General features: G+C 58.6%; 1 protein-coding gene across 1 annotated transcript; it reads left to right on the top strand.

The window, feature by feature from the left end:
- The first annotated feature begins 31 nt into the window (after positions 1 to 31).
- DEF6 (DEF6 guanine nucleotide exchange factor) lies at positions 32 to 14,436 on the top strand. The gene is made up of 11 exons (XM_037410201.1): positions 32 to 1,120; positions 6,185 to 6,325; positions 8,079 to 8,264; positions 10,125 to 10,352; positions 10,433 to 10,579; positions 10,755 to 10,863; positions 10,946 to 11,244; positions 11,776 to 11,942; positions 12,147 to 12,345; positions 12,779 to 12,869; positions 13,099 to 14,436. Exons 1-11 carry the CDS (start codon positions 911 to 913, stop codon positions 13,308 to 13,310), a joined length of 1,989 nt encoding a protein of 662 aa, XP_037266098.1. The 5' UTR covers positions 32 to 910; the 3' UTR covers positions 13,311 to 14,436.
- Positions 14,437 to 16,712: the final 2,276 nt, after the last annotated feature.

Genomic DNA, 16,712 nt, shown 5'->3' with positions numbered 1-16,712 from the left:
AGATGTAAGGATTAGGGAAGTTCAGATGTGTTGAATTGAACAAAAATGTCCTGCCAAAGCAGTGATTGTCCAAAAATTAGTGCTGAGGACGGCTGTGAGCAAGACAAGGTGTAGCTTGAAAGCCCCCAGTGTGTGTCTTAAGAGGGGTGAAGAGCTGTGTCTTGAATCTCAGATCAGGGCTTGGCTCTTCCAAGATCTCCTGTAAGCCTAGATTCAGGGAATTGTGTCAATACAAGAAAATGTGTCTGTGAACGCATCCTGCAACCCTCTGAGCTGGGGGGGGGAGACCTGGGCTGGCTTCCTCAGCCCCTCTGCTGCGTGCCTCTGCCCCAGGCAGTTTGTGGACAAAGCCAGTGTGGAGACGACCATAGAAGGTTGGAAAAGACCTTTAAAGTTATCACATCCCACCGTAAATCCAGCAGCAGCACAGGTTCCCGGCGATCAGCTGGTTTATTTTTTGGATCTACCCAAGCAGCTTGCAGTGAGCCCCGGGAGGGCAGCAGCCGGCTCGATCGCTGCTCACCTTCCTCGGTGTGGCTGATCCCAAAACAAGCAGGGCTGGAACCTTTGCAAAAGGCACAAAAGCAAAACCCTGTTGTGAGAAGAAAATGATCCCAGCTGAAGCCAGGACTGGGGAACCTCTGCATTTAAATCCCAGGAAAGGAAGCTGCCACCGGAGCCGGGGAGGGGATTTCTCTCCGCAGAAGACGAATGCCGAGCAAGCTTTTGATCTCTAAGGAAGGGTTACAGCCCTCGTTCTGTTTGCGCGCCGGCAGTGTTGTGCTTCCCTCGGCGTGGGGGATCCCTTGGTGACAGGGAAAAGCCCTGCAGCCCAGGGACCTGTGGGCCATGCTGTGACCCGTGGGGCCATGCTGTGACCCGTGGGCTTCTCTGGGGTGTGCCCAAGCAGATGGCGCTCCAGCTTCGCGCGTCCCCCGCCGCCCAAGGCTGCCGAGGCAGGCGGTTTCCTGGAACCGGATCCTCGGCCTCGACAGAGCCGCCTCTGCCATCGCCGCCTGTAGCCATGGACCTGCGAGCGGAGCTGCTCAAGTCCATCTGGTACGCCTTCACCGCCCTGGATGTGGAGAAGAGCGGCAAGGTCTCCAAATCCCAGCTCAAAGTGAGTTCCCCAGGGGCCTCGGCTGGCCCCAGCGCCGGGCTGGTGGGTGGGCTGCGAAGGGAGACCGGGTCCAGGGATGCTTTGCATCTCTCCTGGGTTTTCACGGAGGAGTTGTGAAATACTGCAGTTAGTAAGACCTTGCTGTTGCCTCTACGCTGTTTTTGGTGACGCTCTCTGGCTCTGCCTCATCTCCCTTTAGAAAAAAAAAAAAAAGAGTGGGGGAGTTAATGCTCAAATGTATTTTGTAGGTGAAAATGAGGTGCAATCGAATTTTTTGTTGTTTTCGGTTTCTTACGCTTTTTATGGCTAACTAGCAGCCCAAACTGGGTTTATATTTTCTTGCTTGCTGGAGCACCCACATTTCTCTTCCTGTTCAACCAGCGGCTCGGTACGTAGAGGCAGGCTGGTTTTAAATGAAAACTCACTGATCTTGCCAGAAATAAAACAGCACTTTAAAAACCATCTCTGCTTTCCCCTCTCCCCCCACTCCCCTCCTTAGCAGCTTTACAGAGGGCTCCTGCCTTCAGCCCTTCATTTAAACCCATCACGGCTTTAAAAACCTTTTTGTCTGCCTCCGAGATGGGGTACAGGCGAATCTGCCAGGTTGCACCTCAGCTTCGACAGTAATTACTGATTTTTATCTTTTTTTTTTTCCCTTTGCAAACGACGGGACTCCTTTTGTGTTGCGGTGTAAGCATCCTGTTCTTAGGCTGGTGCCAGGGTTGGGAATTCTGGTTGGAGCAGGGGGCTGCAGTGCGGAGGGAAGACCTGAGCTAGAAACATTCCAAACACGGGGAGGTGTCGCGTCAGGGCTCGGCAGCTGCCGCCAGCCTGCCAGAAATGTTGCAAAGAAACCTCTTTTCCTCCGTTCCCTCTACTTCTGGGGGCTTCCCGCAGGACAGCCTGCAGGGAAGGTGCTGGGCTTGGCAGTGGGGGCATGTTTTGCCCCAAAATTCAGTTTTGTTTGCAGGGGTGAGGAGGAGAAGCAGCGGGAGCCAGGCTCCTCCTGTTCAGCCGCTGAGAAGCTTTGGCTGCTCCCCAGAACCTCATTGCATGTGCGCCCTGTGAGCCACGCTCACCTACTTAAAACTGTGGAAATAGCTGAAGGAATTAAGGAAAATCCCAAAGCAAGCCAGAGCCTAATTCCCCTTGCTAGTCCCCAAGAAGGGCTGCTCTGCACCCCTTAGCATCCCCTGCACCAGGCCCCTGGGTCCTGAGCCCAGCCCACGTGTGCTGCTGGCCCCAAAACCAGCGGCCGTGCACACGTGCAGCACTAATCTTGTGAGATCTTTATCACCGGCGACAATGCTGAGGCCACCAAGACCCTAATTTTAACGGTGATTTCCTAGAGAGTTTGTGCTGGGGAGGCCGGGGAGCTTCGAACCCTGGTGCGGGGGCGGTGGGGGTGCTGGGGACGGTGTCTCTATGGTGGCTTTGCCCAGGGTGACATTTCAGAGGGGGAGAGTCACCTCTCGCCGCTTTTCCACCCGCCGGGAGGGCGGCAGGGCAGCCTGATGACGATAACTTTCTGCCCACCATGAGGCTGGGGCAGCGTTTCCATCCCCCATTGAAGCCGAGCACTGGCCGGGGTTTGCCCCAGCCCACACGAGCCAGCAGCGGCATTCCTGTTATTTCCATGCAGAAAAACCCCAGGATCTTGCAGGTTGGAGCTATAACATGTTAAAGCCACAATCGCCGTGCCCTCTCCGAAATCTCCCCAGGCTGCGCTCTGCGCGCTCTGCTCGCTCGCCCAGGCGTGTTGCTGCAAGAAGGATGATGAGCGAGGGTGGGAGAAAGGCTGGTGTGCGCAGCGTTTGCAGCGACAGCAACAAAACCAGCCCCAAGAGCTTGTGCTGGGGTTTTGCCGGCACACAGCAGCACCCCGACGGGAGCTGGGTGCTTAACTCCTCCGCCCGCTCTCGGGCCAGCTGCACAAGTGAATTTATCGGCGTTTCGAAGCGTGATGGCAAAGCCGTGGGGAGCCGCTGGGTCCAGCGGTTGAGTTCCTTGTATGGCCGCTCCCAGGCGAGCAAGCGCAGCGTCTGCCTGCGTGTAGGTGTGTAGCTGCACAGGAAGGAAGGACAGCCTGGTGGTGGGGTGCTACGTGTCGAGAGATGTCGGCTAGTTCTGTCACCAGTGTGGGCACGCGCCAGCGCTGCTCTTGGATGAGTGGGTGTCCTCTCGGTGCCGTTGCATCCTCCCCAGCCAAGCTGGGGGAGCTACTCCCCACGGCCGCGGATGCTGGCTGGGATGCGGGATGCGGCCCCGGTGGGCAGAGCTGAGCCCTTCAGGGGGCTGTGGCCAGCTAGGGCAGCGGGTGGGAGCCACAAAGCACCGTCCCAGGGCCTTCTGGCACCTCTGTTCCGCTCCTGCCCCTGTTTCAGGGGGAGAGGAGCAGTTTGCTGAGCGGTCCAAGGGCTCTGTCTCCTGAGGCTGCCCCGACAGCAAAGCTCTTGGGGAGTGGAGAGGAGGAGGTGGGGGGGGAGGGGGGCGGTTTAAATGACGGGCTTCATGTCGGGGGGCACAGGGATTCCCCTGTCACTGCGTGGGGTTGCAGGCTCGGGGTGCAGATGGCAGGCGAGTGGCTCTTGCTGGCTTTTTGAGAAAGAGTGCGTAGCCCTTGTGGGTCCCTGGGTATAACTGGTGCCTGGGGGGCTGGGGTGGCACAGCACAGCTGGGTTATGGACCCTCCCCCACAGCAGGATGGAGGTGCCTGCCTTGGTCTGAAAGCTCCTCTGCTTGTTACATGCACAAAATACACTCTGCACAGGCCAGTGGGTCCCAGTTTGGCCAGTAACGGGTCTGCGAGCAGCTCAGCCGTTCAAGCAGGGGGGAAAGCCTTCCTCGAGGTCGGGAACTGGTGGTCCTGGGGCTGGGCTTGAGTCGAGGGGGCTTGGCTGATGGGGTGGCGAGGCAGCCGTCCCCGCTCGCATCCCCCTCGCTACAGAAAACGGGCAGCTGAAGGAGCCCTCACAGCTGGGAAAGGTTCCTGCTGCTGGGGGTCCCCTGGGACAGGGCTCCCTGCACCCCCAGTGCCGGTGGAGCTTTGATTTTCTCAGCAGGGCCAGTCTGCTTGCACATGGGGAAACTGAGGCAGCAGCCATGCTCCCTGCATGGTGCAGGAGCCCTGAGCCCCCCCGCTCCCACCCACTGGGCTGTTTAACACGGGGAGCCAAGCTCCAGCCTGAAAGGTCACCCCCAGCCCTGGCATCAGCCCTGACGTCTTCCCTGGGGGAGAAGAGGGCCTGCCATTCTCCAGCCACATTAAATATTCCACCCCCGACTCCAGCTGCTGTCAGCAGTGGCTGCAGGCGTGGGAGTGAGGGGTGATGGGGAGCGGGGGGAGAGGGGGGAGAAACAGCATCAGGGCTGGTGCTCGGAGGGATTTGGGATGCTTGGGGGGTGTTGGGCAGACCTCTAGCCCCCTCCAGCCACCCCCTGCACACCACAGGGGAAAGGTTGTGCCACCAAACTGCGCTCGGAGCATCCCTTCCCTTCTCCCCCCCTGTTATTTTCCACTCCTGTCCTTCATTCCAGAGCCCGGAGGGGGCTTCTCACCTCTTCTCTCTGTGGGGTTGGGGCAGCCCTGGCCCCATGCGCCCCATCACCAGCCTGGCCAGGGCTCTCCTCCCCACCCTGCCCCACTTCCATTCTGTAGGTGGCCGCTCCGGTGAGTGGAGGGGCTTTTGCAGCGTGCTGGGGCGGATGGAGGGGCTCGGGGTGCTGGCCATGGTGGGGGGCACATGCAAGACTCCCCCCAGGGCTTTTGGGGTGCTGTGAGAGATGTAAGAGATGGGAACGAGGCCCTATGTTGGAAACGGGGAACAGGATGTGATTCCCAAACTTTCAATCCGTCCTGATGGATTTGTTAGCTATCCCAGAGGATGCCCAGGGTGCTTCCATCCCTCTCCACCCCTGTGCAGACCCCAGGACCACACTGAACCCCAAAAAGCGCAGCCGTGGCAGCAACGCTCAGGGCTACCGCTGTGTGGGAGCGCAGGGTGGAGGCCCGCTGATAACATCGGTCCGGAGGCTGGAAAAGAGAAAGAAAATCTGGTTGAGCAAGAACCGTCTCCAGCTGCAGCAGCCGGCATGGCCTCCGGCAGCTCCTCTCCCGCTGGGAGGAAATTTCCAGTCCTGCACAGAGAGGAGCAGGGATACTGCGCACCAGCTCCTCCAGCCCCTCTCCTGAAACCTTGGCAAGCAGCATCTGCAGATCCTACAAGCCATCTCTGCAAACCCTGGTGCCATGGGGATCCGTTTGGGATGCTCCTTGAACCACCTCCTGCTTGCTGGGAGGGAAAGACAAGCAGACAACCTGCCCGGCACCGTGAGCCGGAGAGGCTGTTGGTGCTCGTGGGCAGCCTGGCTCCGGGCTCCGGCTGCTGGCGCGGCAGCGGTGTGGGCTGTCCAGCACGTGGGAAATTTGGGAGCTTCAAAACACGCTTTGTTCTGGAGGATTTGGACAAAAACGGGCTGGTTGGTGACACTGGCGGAGTGCTTCTGGAGATAGGATGTCTCCAGGTCTCCATCATCTGCTTCCCTTGCAGACAAAAACCTTTTCTTAGTTTCTTATAAATCTTTTCTTATTTTCACCTTTGTGTCTTTCTCTGCCCCGTTGGCAGAAAGCAACCGCTGCCACGCTGGGCGCCGTCATCAGTTATGTTTTCAAGAAATTGCTAAGGGCAGCTGCCAAACAGCATGGCTTGGGGTGGCTTATCATCTTGTCTAGATCAAAGCATGTCCTGTCCTGTTTGCTCTGTAATGTTAGAAACAGCTCTTAAAAAAAAAAAAAAAAAAAAAAAAAAAAGGGTTCCCTGTGTGCCAAGAAAAAAAACCTCATGTGGAAAAATCCTCAATTTTTGCCTGTTTGGAAATGATTCTCTAAGGTTTACGTTTGGGAATATTCCGCTGTCCCTTTGCCAAACCCAAACCGTGCCTCGGTGCTGTGGCTGCAGGGAGGTGATGCTGGGCAGGGCAGGGTCCCTGGGCGGGTGGGTGGCCTCGTGGGGATGCGCTGGGGCAGGGCTGGGGGTTGTTCACCATCTCCTCGTGCTCGGCCAGGTGCTGTCTCACAACCTGTACACGGTGCTGTGCATCCCCCACGACCCCGTGGCGCTGGAAGAGCATTTCCGCGATGACGACGACGGGCCGGTGTCCAGCCAGGGTTACATGCCGTACCTCAACAAGTACATCCTGGACAAGGTGAGCCCCTCCACCATCCCCCCCGACCGGCTGCATCTCGAGTGGGGACACCACGGTGCCCAGTCTGCTCCCACATCGTGCGGGACCCCCACGGCTCTGCTTCCCTCCGCTCTCGGAGATCCTGTGCCTCGGTGGTTGGAAAAAGGATATAGAGAGGTGGGGAGCCCGCAGGTGAACGCCGCAGCGAGTGGGAAATGTTTAATCCTCAGTGTTTTCTTGGCAAGGATGAAGTCAGCCCTTTCCGTCAAGGCTCTGGACGGAGGTGTATCTCTGCCCACATTTCTTAAAGAGCTCGGAGAGAGAAATCAGCCCCTTTTTCCTCTCCACCCCTGTTCAAATTTGAGGTGTGACCTCAGCTGGTGAAGAGGAGGAGAGGGAGGAGGACAAGGTGCCAGGGCAGGAGCAGAGCCTGGGGCGGGCAGGGGCTTTTCTCCCTTTTTTCCACTCGACTCAAAGGCACCTTTGTTTGGCTCAGCAGCGAGACTTTGCGGCTGGGTGCGCGTTTCCTCCAGGCATGCGAGGAGAGGAAAAATGACTGACAACTTTCTTCCACTGTGCACTGGAAAGAAGGGGGGGCCCAGAGCTGGGTGCAGTAACCCTTCCCTGCCCTGCCCTGCCGCTTCCCCAGGGCTGAGCCGTGCCTTTTCCCAGCATACCGGTGTCCATGCCGGTGTCCGTCCGTGCCGGTCTTTGCCTTGCCCTGAGCGGTTCAGGAGCTGCCCAGCTTGATCCAGGGATGCTGATCTCAGCTGCAGGGATCTGGTCTGTGGTGAGCGAGGGCAGTCTTCCCTGGCTCCCTCTGCCCGGGGCAGCTGCCCAAGGTCAGCCCAGCCTGCTTGCTCCAGCACGGAGCAGCCAAAATCCTTCCAGTTTCCCAGACAGTTCTTTGGGAAAAGACCTTTAAACCCTCTTCTTCTGGTTTTACCATGGCTAATAAAATCCCAGAGGCAGCCTGAGAAGGGGAAGTGGGTTTTCCTAGTAAGAGGGGCTTTCAGCTTTCCACCACCCGAAGTTTTTTCTCCAGCTTGGCCACCACAGGCTGCAGTTTGCCCTCGTGCCAGCAGCACACAGCTCGCACAGCTGGGATGGAGCAGCCAGAAGTGGCCAGGCTCCCTTGGTCCCCATCACAGTTCACCAATAACAGGCCAAAAGCCACATGAAGCCAGTAGCAATGCTGGGCGAGTGGCCACAGAAGCTCACAGACAGGCAGCGGGGCTGCGGTTGATGCTGCCTGCCCGTGGGCTAACACTTCCCTTCGCTGAGCCCCAGTTCCTCTTCATGGTCAAAGGGGGTACTGGGAATGACCCGGAGCCATGGAGGCACTGGGGAGGTGGGCTTGGGAGAGCACCATGCCATGCTGCATGTGCTTCACCACGGGGTCCTGCTGGTGCTTCACCACGGGGTTCCCACATGTGCTCCAAAGCCCGGCAGGTCATGGCTGAGCCACCATGGCCATGCCACAGTGCTGCAGCAGTCCCGTAGCATCTTCTATACCCGAGATATATATAAATCTATATATATATATATATAAAAGGATGCCTTGCTGGCCTGACCTGTGCTGGCACCAATGGGCAGCGCCCACTTACACTCCGGTTGTGTGTCCCATGTACCGGTCGCCCCGTGCTTCTCACCGGCAGGGACAGGAGGTTTGGTTTCAGGTGTGAGGGTTTCTTCCCTCCAGCGCTCCCCGCCCTGAGAAGCCCCCTCTGTAGCCCTGCAGCACCATGCTCACCCCCTCAACTCCTGCCTGCAGGTGGAGGAAGGTGCTTTTGTCAAAGAAAACTTTGATGAGCTCTGCTGGACCCTGACGGCGAAGAAGAATTACAAGCCTGACCGCAATGGGAATAGCGTTATATCCCACCAAGATGCCTTCAGGCTCTGGTGTCTCTTCAACTTTCTGTCTGAAGACAAATACCCTCTCGTCATGGTGCCAGATGAGGTAGGACCTGCCCCTCGTGCCCCCCCACCCCCATCCTCCCAGGGCTGCGTGTGCTGGCAGAGCCCCATTTGGGGATGACGCATCCCACTATCGCTTCCTGGCATGTCCCATCACATCCTGCAAGATGTGGAGCTCCAGGGTGTGAGAGCGAGCAGACAGGGGTGGGATGAGGGGGTTGTCATCCCTGGACACCCCCTGTTAGGCCCATGGCCAGCCCTGCTGCCCAGGGGGAAGGGGATGACTTGGGAGCAGCTCGAAGGACCCCTCCAAAATGCTGATGTCTTGGACAATGAGGTGTGGGCTGGTCCGTATTGCACTTCCGTGGTCTAAGCCTACACCAACGAGCTCTTTTCCCGGCTTTGAAATGAATGTGCCAGTTCTCAGAGCCGCAGCCAAGGAGCATCCGCAGCTCAGCTCCTGGGGCGGGTCCCTTGCCCGAAGCCCCTGCATCTCACCCAAGGGTTGAGTCGAGCACGGTGTTGGAGGAGAACTCCTGATTTTTATGGGTGGGAAAGAGGAGATGATGAGAAACCCTTAAAATCTGGTGCAATGGGAGGTCGCTCCCCATGAAATCGGTGTCAGGCTGGATGGGGCTGTGTCCCTTGGGCTGTCCTACACAAACAAAGGCAGCGGTGGAGCAGACCCGGTTGTCCCTCTCCATGCCCGCTGCCACCAGGCATTCACCCCGTGCCCAGCATCCTGAGAGTTAAAAGCAAGGTACCCAGGGCACAGCAAAGCTTCTGGTAGTAATCTCCAAATCCCCAAATTCCACCCAGCATTTGGAGGGGGAGGTTTTCCCTTCTCCAAGGGTCAGATCAAACCCCCATGAGAAGTTGGGCAGATCTGAGGGAGAAGGGATAAGCTCAGAGCGGCCTCGCCAGGAGGAGCTCGACTGGGCTAGCAGCTGCCATCTGCTTCTACACCATCAACCTCCTGAGATCAGCAGAAAAAGTGAAAAGAAAAAAAAAAGGACAAAAAAAGACAAGCAGCGTGGCACTGCGCAGACGTAGGAGGGTGACCGCACTTCCTGCTCCCTGGGAGAGGTCTTTCCTGTTCCCCAGACCGTGACAAACTGAATCATCTTTCAGATCACAGGGCTCAGTTTAGGGGGTAAGAAAAAAAAAAGGAAAAAATAAATTACGTTTAAATTCTTACCCTTCTCCTAGTTAGGTGATGTAAAAAAAAAATTAAAAAATAATATCCAGATGGGTGCAAGGGCTTTGGTGTGTTTTGCCTTTCTGCGTGGCTCACTGCGGCCACCCACCCTCCTTGGTCCCCCAGGTTGTGGGTAGAGGAGAGCTGGCAGCAAAACTTGAGCTGAAATGAGTCTTCCCATCATCACGTCAACCACTTCAGCTCTTTTTTTGAAGCTATCTATTTACAGTTTCAAAACAAAGCTCATCTCCTCCATAGGGACCTCTTCCTCTCCTCCCCCCCAGTGTTTTTACGCTTGCAGCTGGAAACCAGAGGGGTGCTGAGGTCAGGGCTGTGGTCTGAGGCACCTGCCCTGCAGGCTGGGGGTGGGGGGCAATGGCCTCAGTCTGTTCTTCCCCATGAACTCGACTCGGCAGAGCTTTCTCACTCTGCAGATAAACCAGCCCCAAACATCTCAGCCTTGTGGTTAAAAGGAAAAAACTCCTCACAGCGGTCAAATTCTAACGCACCGCCAACCTCCTGAGCCTGCCTCCTGCCTGGAGCACCTTGGCCTTGACCATCAACCATCACAAGGGTGATGCCTCTGGGATAAGGGTCCTGCGTCTCCAGGCTGGAAAGAGATGTGGGCTTGGGCTCTCCGAAATGGGTCGGTGGGGTGGGGACAGCCCTCGCTTCTCCCCGTCACTGAGTTCCCCGTCCCCACAGGTGGAGTACCTGCTGAAGAAGATCTGCACGGCCATGAACGTGGAGCTGAACTCCGGCGAGCTGGATGACTACCTCTCCCAGGAGCCGCAGGGGCAGGGGGGGCTGACGGTCTGGCAGTTCCTGGACATGGTGAACTCGGGGCGGTTCCTGCGCGGCATTGAGCAGGAGGCCGTCAGCATGGCCGTGGAGGAGGTGTACCAGGAGGTCATTGAGGACGTGCTCAAACAGGCAAGGAGCCCACAGGTCCTGGGGCACAAGCTCTGCCCTGCCCCCACCCTGGTTTTGACCCCTGTGTGTCTCGGGTGCAGGGCTACCTCTGGAAGAAGGGCCAGCTGAGGAGGAACTGGTCGGAGCGGTGGTTCACGCTCAAGCCCAGTGTCCTGTCCTACTACATGAGCGAGGAGCGGAAGGAGAAGAAGGGGAGCATCGCGCTGGACAAGCACTGCTGCGTGGAGGTACGGCCCAGGTGGTGCTCAGCGTGAGGACGGGAGACCCAGGAGATCCCCCTCAGCCCCCAGGAATACACAATTCCACATTCAAGAGCATGGGAGAGCCGGTCCTCTGGCTGAAGAAGATGGGGATGAGGTGGGGGACAGGGGAGTAATGCCGTCCTGGGTCCTCTCCCTGCAGGTGCTCCCCGACCGAGATGGGAAGAGGTGCATGTTCTGTGTGAAGACCTCCTCCCGCACCTACGAGATGAGCGCCTCCGACACCCGGCAGCGCCAGGAGTGGACCCTAGGTCCATGCCCACCCTGCACCCCCTCCCCAGCTTCCCTGTGCCCCCCTCTGTGTCCTCGCTGACCACCCCCTTCCCTCCCCAGCCATCCAGACGGCCATCCGGCTGCAGGCTGAGGGCAAGAAGTCCCTGCACAAAGACCTGAAGCAGAAGCGCCGGGAGCAGCGGGAGCAACGGGAGCAGCGCAAGGCGGCCAAGGAGGAGGAGACGCAGCGGCTCAAGCAACTCCAGGAGGAGAAGGAGAGGAAGCTGCAGGAGCTGGAGCTGCTGAAGGAGGCCCAGCGGCAGGCAGAGATACTCCTGCAGGAGGAGGAGCAGCGGCGGAGGCAGCAGCATGAGGAGATGCAGAGGACCCTGGAGATCCAGCTGCAGGAGGCTGAGCAGGTGGGTGCCTCCTCGCAACGTGTCCTGCCACAGGGCTGGGTTGCTCGTGGCACGGACGCTTCCTTCCCCTGCCCTTGCCCCTGGCAGCCTGGGGGTTTGGGGGAGCTTTTAGGAGCGTGTCCTGCTCTTGCAAGGATGCTGCAGCCACCCATCACCTCTGGGCTCCTGGGGGCTGCGTGTGACCTGGGGACGAGGGGTGGAGGGGTCAGTACCGCTGTGCAGGAGACACCCAAGGAGCAGGAGATGAGGACAACCTGCCCCGGGCTGTGTGCAGCTGGGGGGCAGGTGACAGGCCCGTGCTAGTGCCAGGATGGCCACGGAGCCCATTTCTGACCTTGCAGCCAGCGCTGGCTCCAAACGACGCGATGTGTCTCCTGAGCAAGGAATCGGCTTTGCTTTGGAACTGTCTCCGTGGGCTTTCCCTGGTGTGGGAGATGTCTGGCCCCATCTGCTCAGGGGTACGGGGGTCCCAGGAACGGCAGCAGCAGCTCTGCCACCTGCCCACGCTGATGGCTCCTCTCTCTGCCGCAGGCTCGCGCCTCCATGCAGGCAGAGATGGTCCTGAAGGAAGCAGAGGCAGAGCGGCAGCGCAAGCGCATCCTGGAGCTGGAAGACATGCAGGAGCGTCTCCAGGAAGCCCTGCAGCAGGAGGTGAAAGCACGGCAGGACGAGGAGTCCGTGAGATACGCACAGGCCAGGTAGGACCAGGGCATCCCTGCTCCTCCCCGACCAGCCCCACTCCCAGGGCAGCTTCCGGGCACGGGCACGTGTTCCCCAGGGCAATGCAGTGCTCCCCAGGTACTGGGGTGTGCTGGTGACTTCCCAGTATGTCAGCAGGGATGGGGGAAGCTGGTGGATGACGTGGTAGAGGGACATCCTCAGCTCTTGCTCTTTGTTGACAGGCTACTGGCTGAGGAAGAGGAGAAGCTGAAGCAGCTGATGAAGCTGAAGGAGGAGCAAGAGGAGTATATCATCAAAACTCAGCGGGAGAAGCAAGTCCTCAAGCAGGAGATGGAGAACAAGAACAAGTGTCTAGAAGAGGCACAGAAGCAGCTGGAAGAAGTGAGAGTGAACAGGCAGCGGGTGGACCAAGACGTCATGGTGAGCGCCACGTCGGTGCCACATTGCTCCACACTGCCAGCCCCAGGGGACTTCCCAGCCCTCCCTGAGTCTCCCCCAGCTTGGGGGGCGGGCAGGACGGCCACCCACAGCTTTGGGGACCGAGCTGGCATCGCCTCGGGGGCTTTCTGAGCTGTGCCAGGCGCAGGCACGGGGGGATTTGGTGGCTGAGATGGGACAGGTGCGTCCTGCCCTGGGGACACAGCACTGCTGTCCAGAGCAATGTCCACACTGGGAGTGTGTGGAGGGGGGAGGACTGGAGGAGGAGTAGAAGACCTGGAGGAGGGCGAGCTGCGTCTCCATCCGGAGGGAGACCCCGATCCAGGCTTACCCAGGGAAGGGAAACCTCCGCCCACGGTGCCGGGCGGGGGGCTGCGGGGCGGCTGGCTCACCCCTCCCCTCCGCCCCCTCGCAGGCAGCCCAGCGGAAGCTGCGACAGGCCAGCACCAACGTCAAGCACTGGAACGTCCAGATGAACCGGCTGATGCACCCCATCGGGCCTGGAGGTAGGAGACCGGCCATCACACCCTCCCTGCCCCTCCCGAGCACCGCTGGCTGGGGCATGAGCCCTGCCTCCCACCCATCTTCCCCTCTTTGGGGGCATCTGGGGGGACCCCCATCTTTTAGAGAAGATACCCCAACACTTCTGGCAAGGAGAGACCCTGCAGCCCTTTCCCTTAGCCGAAAGGTCCGTTCGGACCCCAGGTAAACAATCCTTCTTCTGCCTGTCCCCAGACAAGCGTACAAACGTGAGCACAGGAGGCTTTGCTGGCTACCAACCCTTCCTCTCCCAGAGGGATTCTTCTCTCAAGCTCAAGCAGAAAGTGGAGGATAAAGGCAGCGACCCCACAACGGACAACGGCAAGGAAAACGTGAGCAACAGTGGGAACAGCGGCGTGCCACCACCTCCGGATGCGGACCCCATGGCCACAGAGCCCACCAACTAGCCCCACGGGATGGCAGAGCCCAGCGGGGAGCTGCGGGGGCCCAGCACGTCCCTCTGAGCGGACACGGTCAATATGGCCATCTCTGGACGGAGACAAGTGGGGACCGGCACAGAGCCTGTAGATGACTACATAGAAGGCAGAGATGCTCCCATTTTCTTCAGGGAAGGGCCGCAGCTGCACACCAGGGGGTTCAGCCAGCCCACCGCTGGGGAGAAGGCGGCGGGGCCATCTCCTCTGGTCTCCCCACATGTGGGTCTGGACCGCGTGGCCGAGGGCTGCGGTTCCCTTTTGGTTTCTACCAGCAGGCCCTTCTGCATCGCCGGCTGCGCCCTTGGGTGCGTGGCAAGCCTTGGCAGACAGAGCGGTGCCTCCTCGCCACCCCCACAGAAAGGCTGGGGTGTCCTTAGCTAACACGTGCATTCCTTGAAGGTGGCTGTTAATCACTGGGGTCACGTAGATGTTAGCAGAAACCAACAAGCAATAAAGCTTTTGGAGCTGCTGGCCCCCAGAGACCTCCTTCCCCACGCATCTGTGGCCCTGCAGGCCCTGCCCTCCCTCCCTGGCAGTGTGGGGGTTTGATTCCCACTGTGGGAAACAGCCCGTTAAAAGAAATCAGACACCAGCCATGGAAAGAGGCTCCACCAGTGGGTTTTGGGTTGGTCTGCGGAGGCCCAAGGGGGACACAGATGCTGGTGAGCTGGCCATAGACGATGAGCTCCTCTCCGGGGGGCAGCGGTAACGTCTGGGAGGGCCAACAGCTCTGTATGATTAAGTGCTTGTACAGGAAGGTAACAGTGCTCAGGGCTTCATTTAGGTCTTTGCCCTTGGACTGCAGGACCCCCGGTTTCAGGAGTCCTGGCTCAGGGTCTGGTCCAAGCCCGCAGAAGGCAACGGCAAAGACTCCCAGGGGCCATCCGAACCGGGAGCCAGTGGATGCGGCAGCTCTCTCCCGTAACGCTGGCCTTGGCCTGGCTCCTCCAGCTAATTTGCTCCCAAAAAACCTGAGAACAAAAGCCAAGTCTGTTGGCAAACCTCCCCAAACAAAACAAAGCAAAGCAACACGTGCTGACACCGGGGTTAGTTTGTCCAAGTACCTCTGTTTCAATACAGTCCCGTTCACCGGTGACTTTGGGGTCTTTATTGTACGCAAAGCCCCCCGTCGCGTAAGGGTTCCATCTGGAAACAGGCACCAGTAGCAAGCCCTGCATCAAACCCCAGTTCACAGTTGCTCACGCTGATTAACTGCAGTTCGTTAGGGAGATTACAATCTTATTTCCTACTCCTGCGGCTTTCAGCTTTTGCTCACACAGCTCTTCCCCGCCCCCCCCAGTTGTTACAGCGTTTCTTTTTCACAATTATTTTTCGTTGTGCCCGACCGCAAGAGGCCGTTCCTGCGGGTGCCAGCGGAGCGGCACGGCTGCCCCAGGACAAAGTGGCTCTTTGTGCCCATGAGGGTGACTGGGTGGCCCCGTGCCCCAGTCCCACGCAACCTTGCTGACACACAGAGAGGGTAACGGGCGGCTGCAGCCCTCGTGGTGACAGCTGTGGTAGCCCTGGCCCTGCAGGGGCTGCAGGTCAAATTCACCGCCTCTCCTCCTCCTTCCCGCTGCACTGGGACGCAGGAGGGTGGTCCTGAGCAGCAGCATGTCCCCTACAGCCCTTTGGGGTCCCTGCCTGGCCCTGTTCCATCCTGGCCGGTCCACAGGGACATGAGATCGCTCAGCTCTGCGCAGGTTTTCTGGTGGAGTGAGGCCTTCCCAACACGCTGCACTGGAGGTTGGGGCTCTGCTGACGCTGCACCAGAGGCCGGGGCTCTGTCTTTCACCAAGGGGTGTGGGGGCCATGGTATGAACCGCTGCACCTCCTGGGGTGACCCTGGCAAAGCTGCTCGTTGCTGTGTGCAATCCGCAGGCAGAACAAGAACAGTGAGGGTGCCAAATACCAGTCTCTACTGGGAAGGAAATGGGCTGGGTGGAAATGCACTGATGGGAGACGGCATCCTCCCTCATTAGCTTCATTAGCTCAGTCTTGTCCCTGATCAGGCGCCAGAACAGGTACGTGCCACGCCACACCTAAGGCAGGGAGGAAGAGGGCCATCCCCACCCGTCTCTGTGGCTCCGTGCCGCAGCCTTGTCACAAGGGCTCTCATCCTGTGCACGACCCCCGGGAGACGCGGGGCCGCATCCCTGCCCGTGGCAGCGCCATCGCTTTCCACCAGCTCCAGGGCTGCCTCGTCCCTCCTTAAAGCAGCTCGCCAGAGCGCTGCTTCTGCTCCAGAGAGCTGAGTTCCCATGCGGCAAAAAGCTATACATTAATTGCCGCAGGCAAGGACAGGAGTGGAGGGAACAGCCGGAACCGGTGTCAGCACCTGCCTTTGATCTGCTGCCAAGTCTGGATGCGCCCGGATCTGCCTTATCCTCCTGGAGTGGCCAACCGAGGGCTGGAGCTTACTTAAGTCAGCAGTTGATGCGCACTGTCAGCCTGCGCCCCGGCACCTCTAAGAATAAACTGCAGCAGGATCACGAGGAGAGCTCACGGAGGCGCTGGGAAAGAGCGGCGCCATCCCACCCCCGCACCAGCGTGGGGTCTCCTGTGGGAAACCTCCTGGAGCTGTCTGCAGGGTAACATCACGCGCATGAGCATTTGCAGGCAGGTATGACCTTGCTGCTCTCTACATGAATCTTTCACAGCCCCAAACTCTGCTGTTGTGGCGCACTGGCCCAGGGATCCGTGGTTTTGGGAGGCCAATTGCTAATTGTGGCTAATCTGCATTACCGAGGAGCATCACCTAAGCTCTGTGCTGCTCCTTGAGTAACTGTACTGGGAACAGGGCCTGTGCCTTTTAAACATAACATCACTTATCAGATTAGCCACGCTGTGGTTTACCTAGGGTGTGAAGGTATAAAATTAGCTCCATTGTAAACCTCGAGTAACAGCACTGACAGCAGAAGGCTTGCAGCGACTCCACTGGGCAGCTGATCTAGCCCTGGGGGGTGGCAAGCAGCGAGGGGCTCAGACTGAGAAGGGGAGGAAAGCCCCAGGGCTCCCGCAGCACCTTGAGCGGCGTGATGGTCCCGAAGCGTCCAACAAAACACCTGGCCAGGCAGAGCTGGTGGTGGTGTCCTGCAGGCGGGCTTGCTACCTGGTCTGCAATGCCAATTCCCAGACCAAGTTGAGGTATTTCTATTCCTTTTTTCTAGTTTGTACCAAGTAGGGAGCCAGGTGGTCACCCACAAATGCCTAGCTTGATTGCCGGAACTTCGCATTATTTATACAGTTCAGGAAGCAAAGACATCATCCTTCATTGGTTTAAAAATTACATCATTCCTTCATTACTTAATACTCAAGTTTCCTCTTTGTCAAGTAATTCTCTTGCTTCTCACGTTAATTAGTTCACATGCT

The sequence above is a fragment of the Falco rusticolus genome, chromosome 17, assembly GCF_015220075.1.
Source record: "Falco rusticolus isolate bFalRus1 chromosome 17, bFalRus1.pri, whole genome shotgun sequence".
NCBI lineage: Eukaryota > Metazoa > Chordata > Aves > Falconiformes > Falconidae > Falco > Falco rusticolus.
This window is presented reverse-complemented; position numbering and strand designations above follow the sequence as displayed.

Bases quoted from the DNA above. Each gene is read 5' to 3' on its own strand.
- DEF6 (XM_037410201.1), top strand. From the start codon at position 911: ATGGCGCTCCAGCTTCGCGCGTCCCCCGCCGCCCAAGGCTGCCGAGGC. The intron at 8,265-10,124 runs GTAGGACCTGCC...CCGTCCCCACAG, and splicing joins TCGTCATGGTGCCAGATGAG to GTGGAGTACCTGCTGAAGAA. The intron at 10,353-10,432 runs GCAAGGAGCCCA...TCTCGGGTGCAG, and splicing joins TTGAGGACGTGCTCAAACAG to GGCTACCTCTGGAAGAAGGG.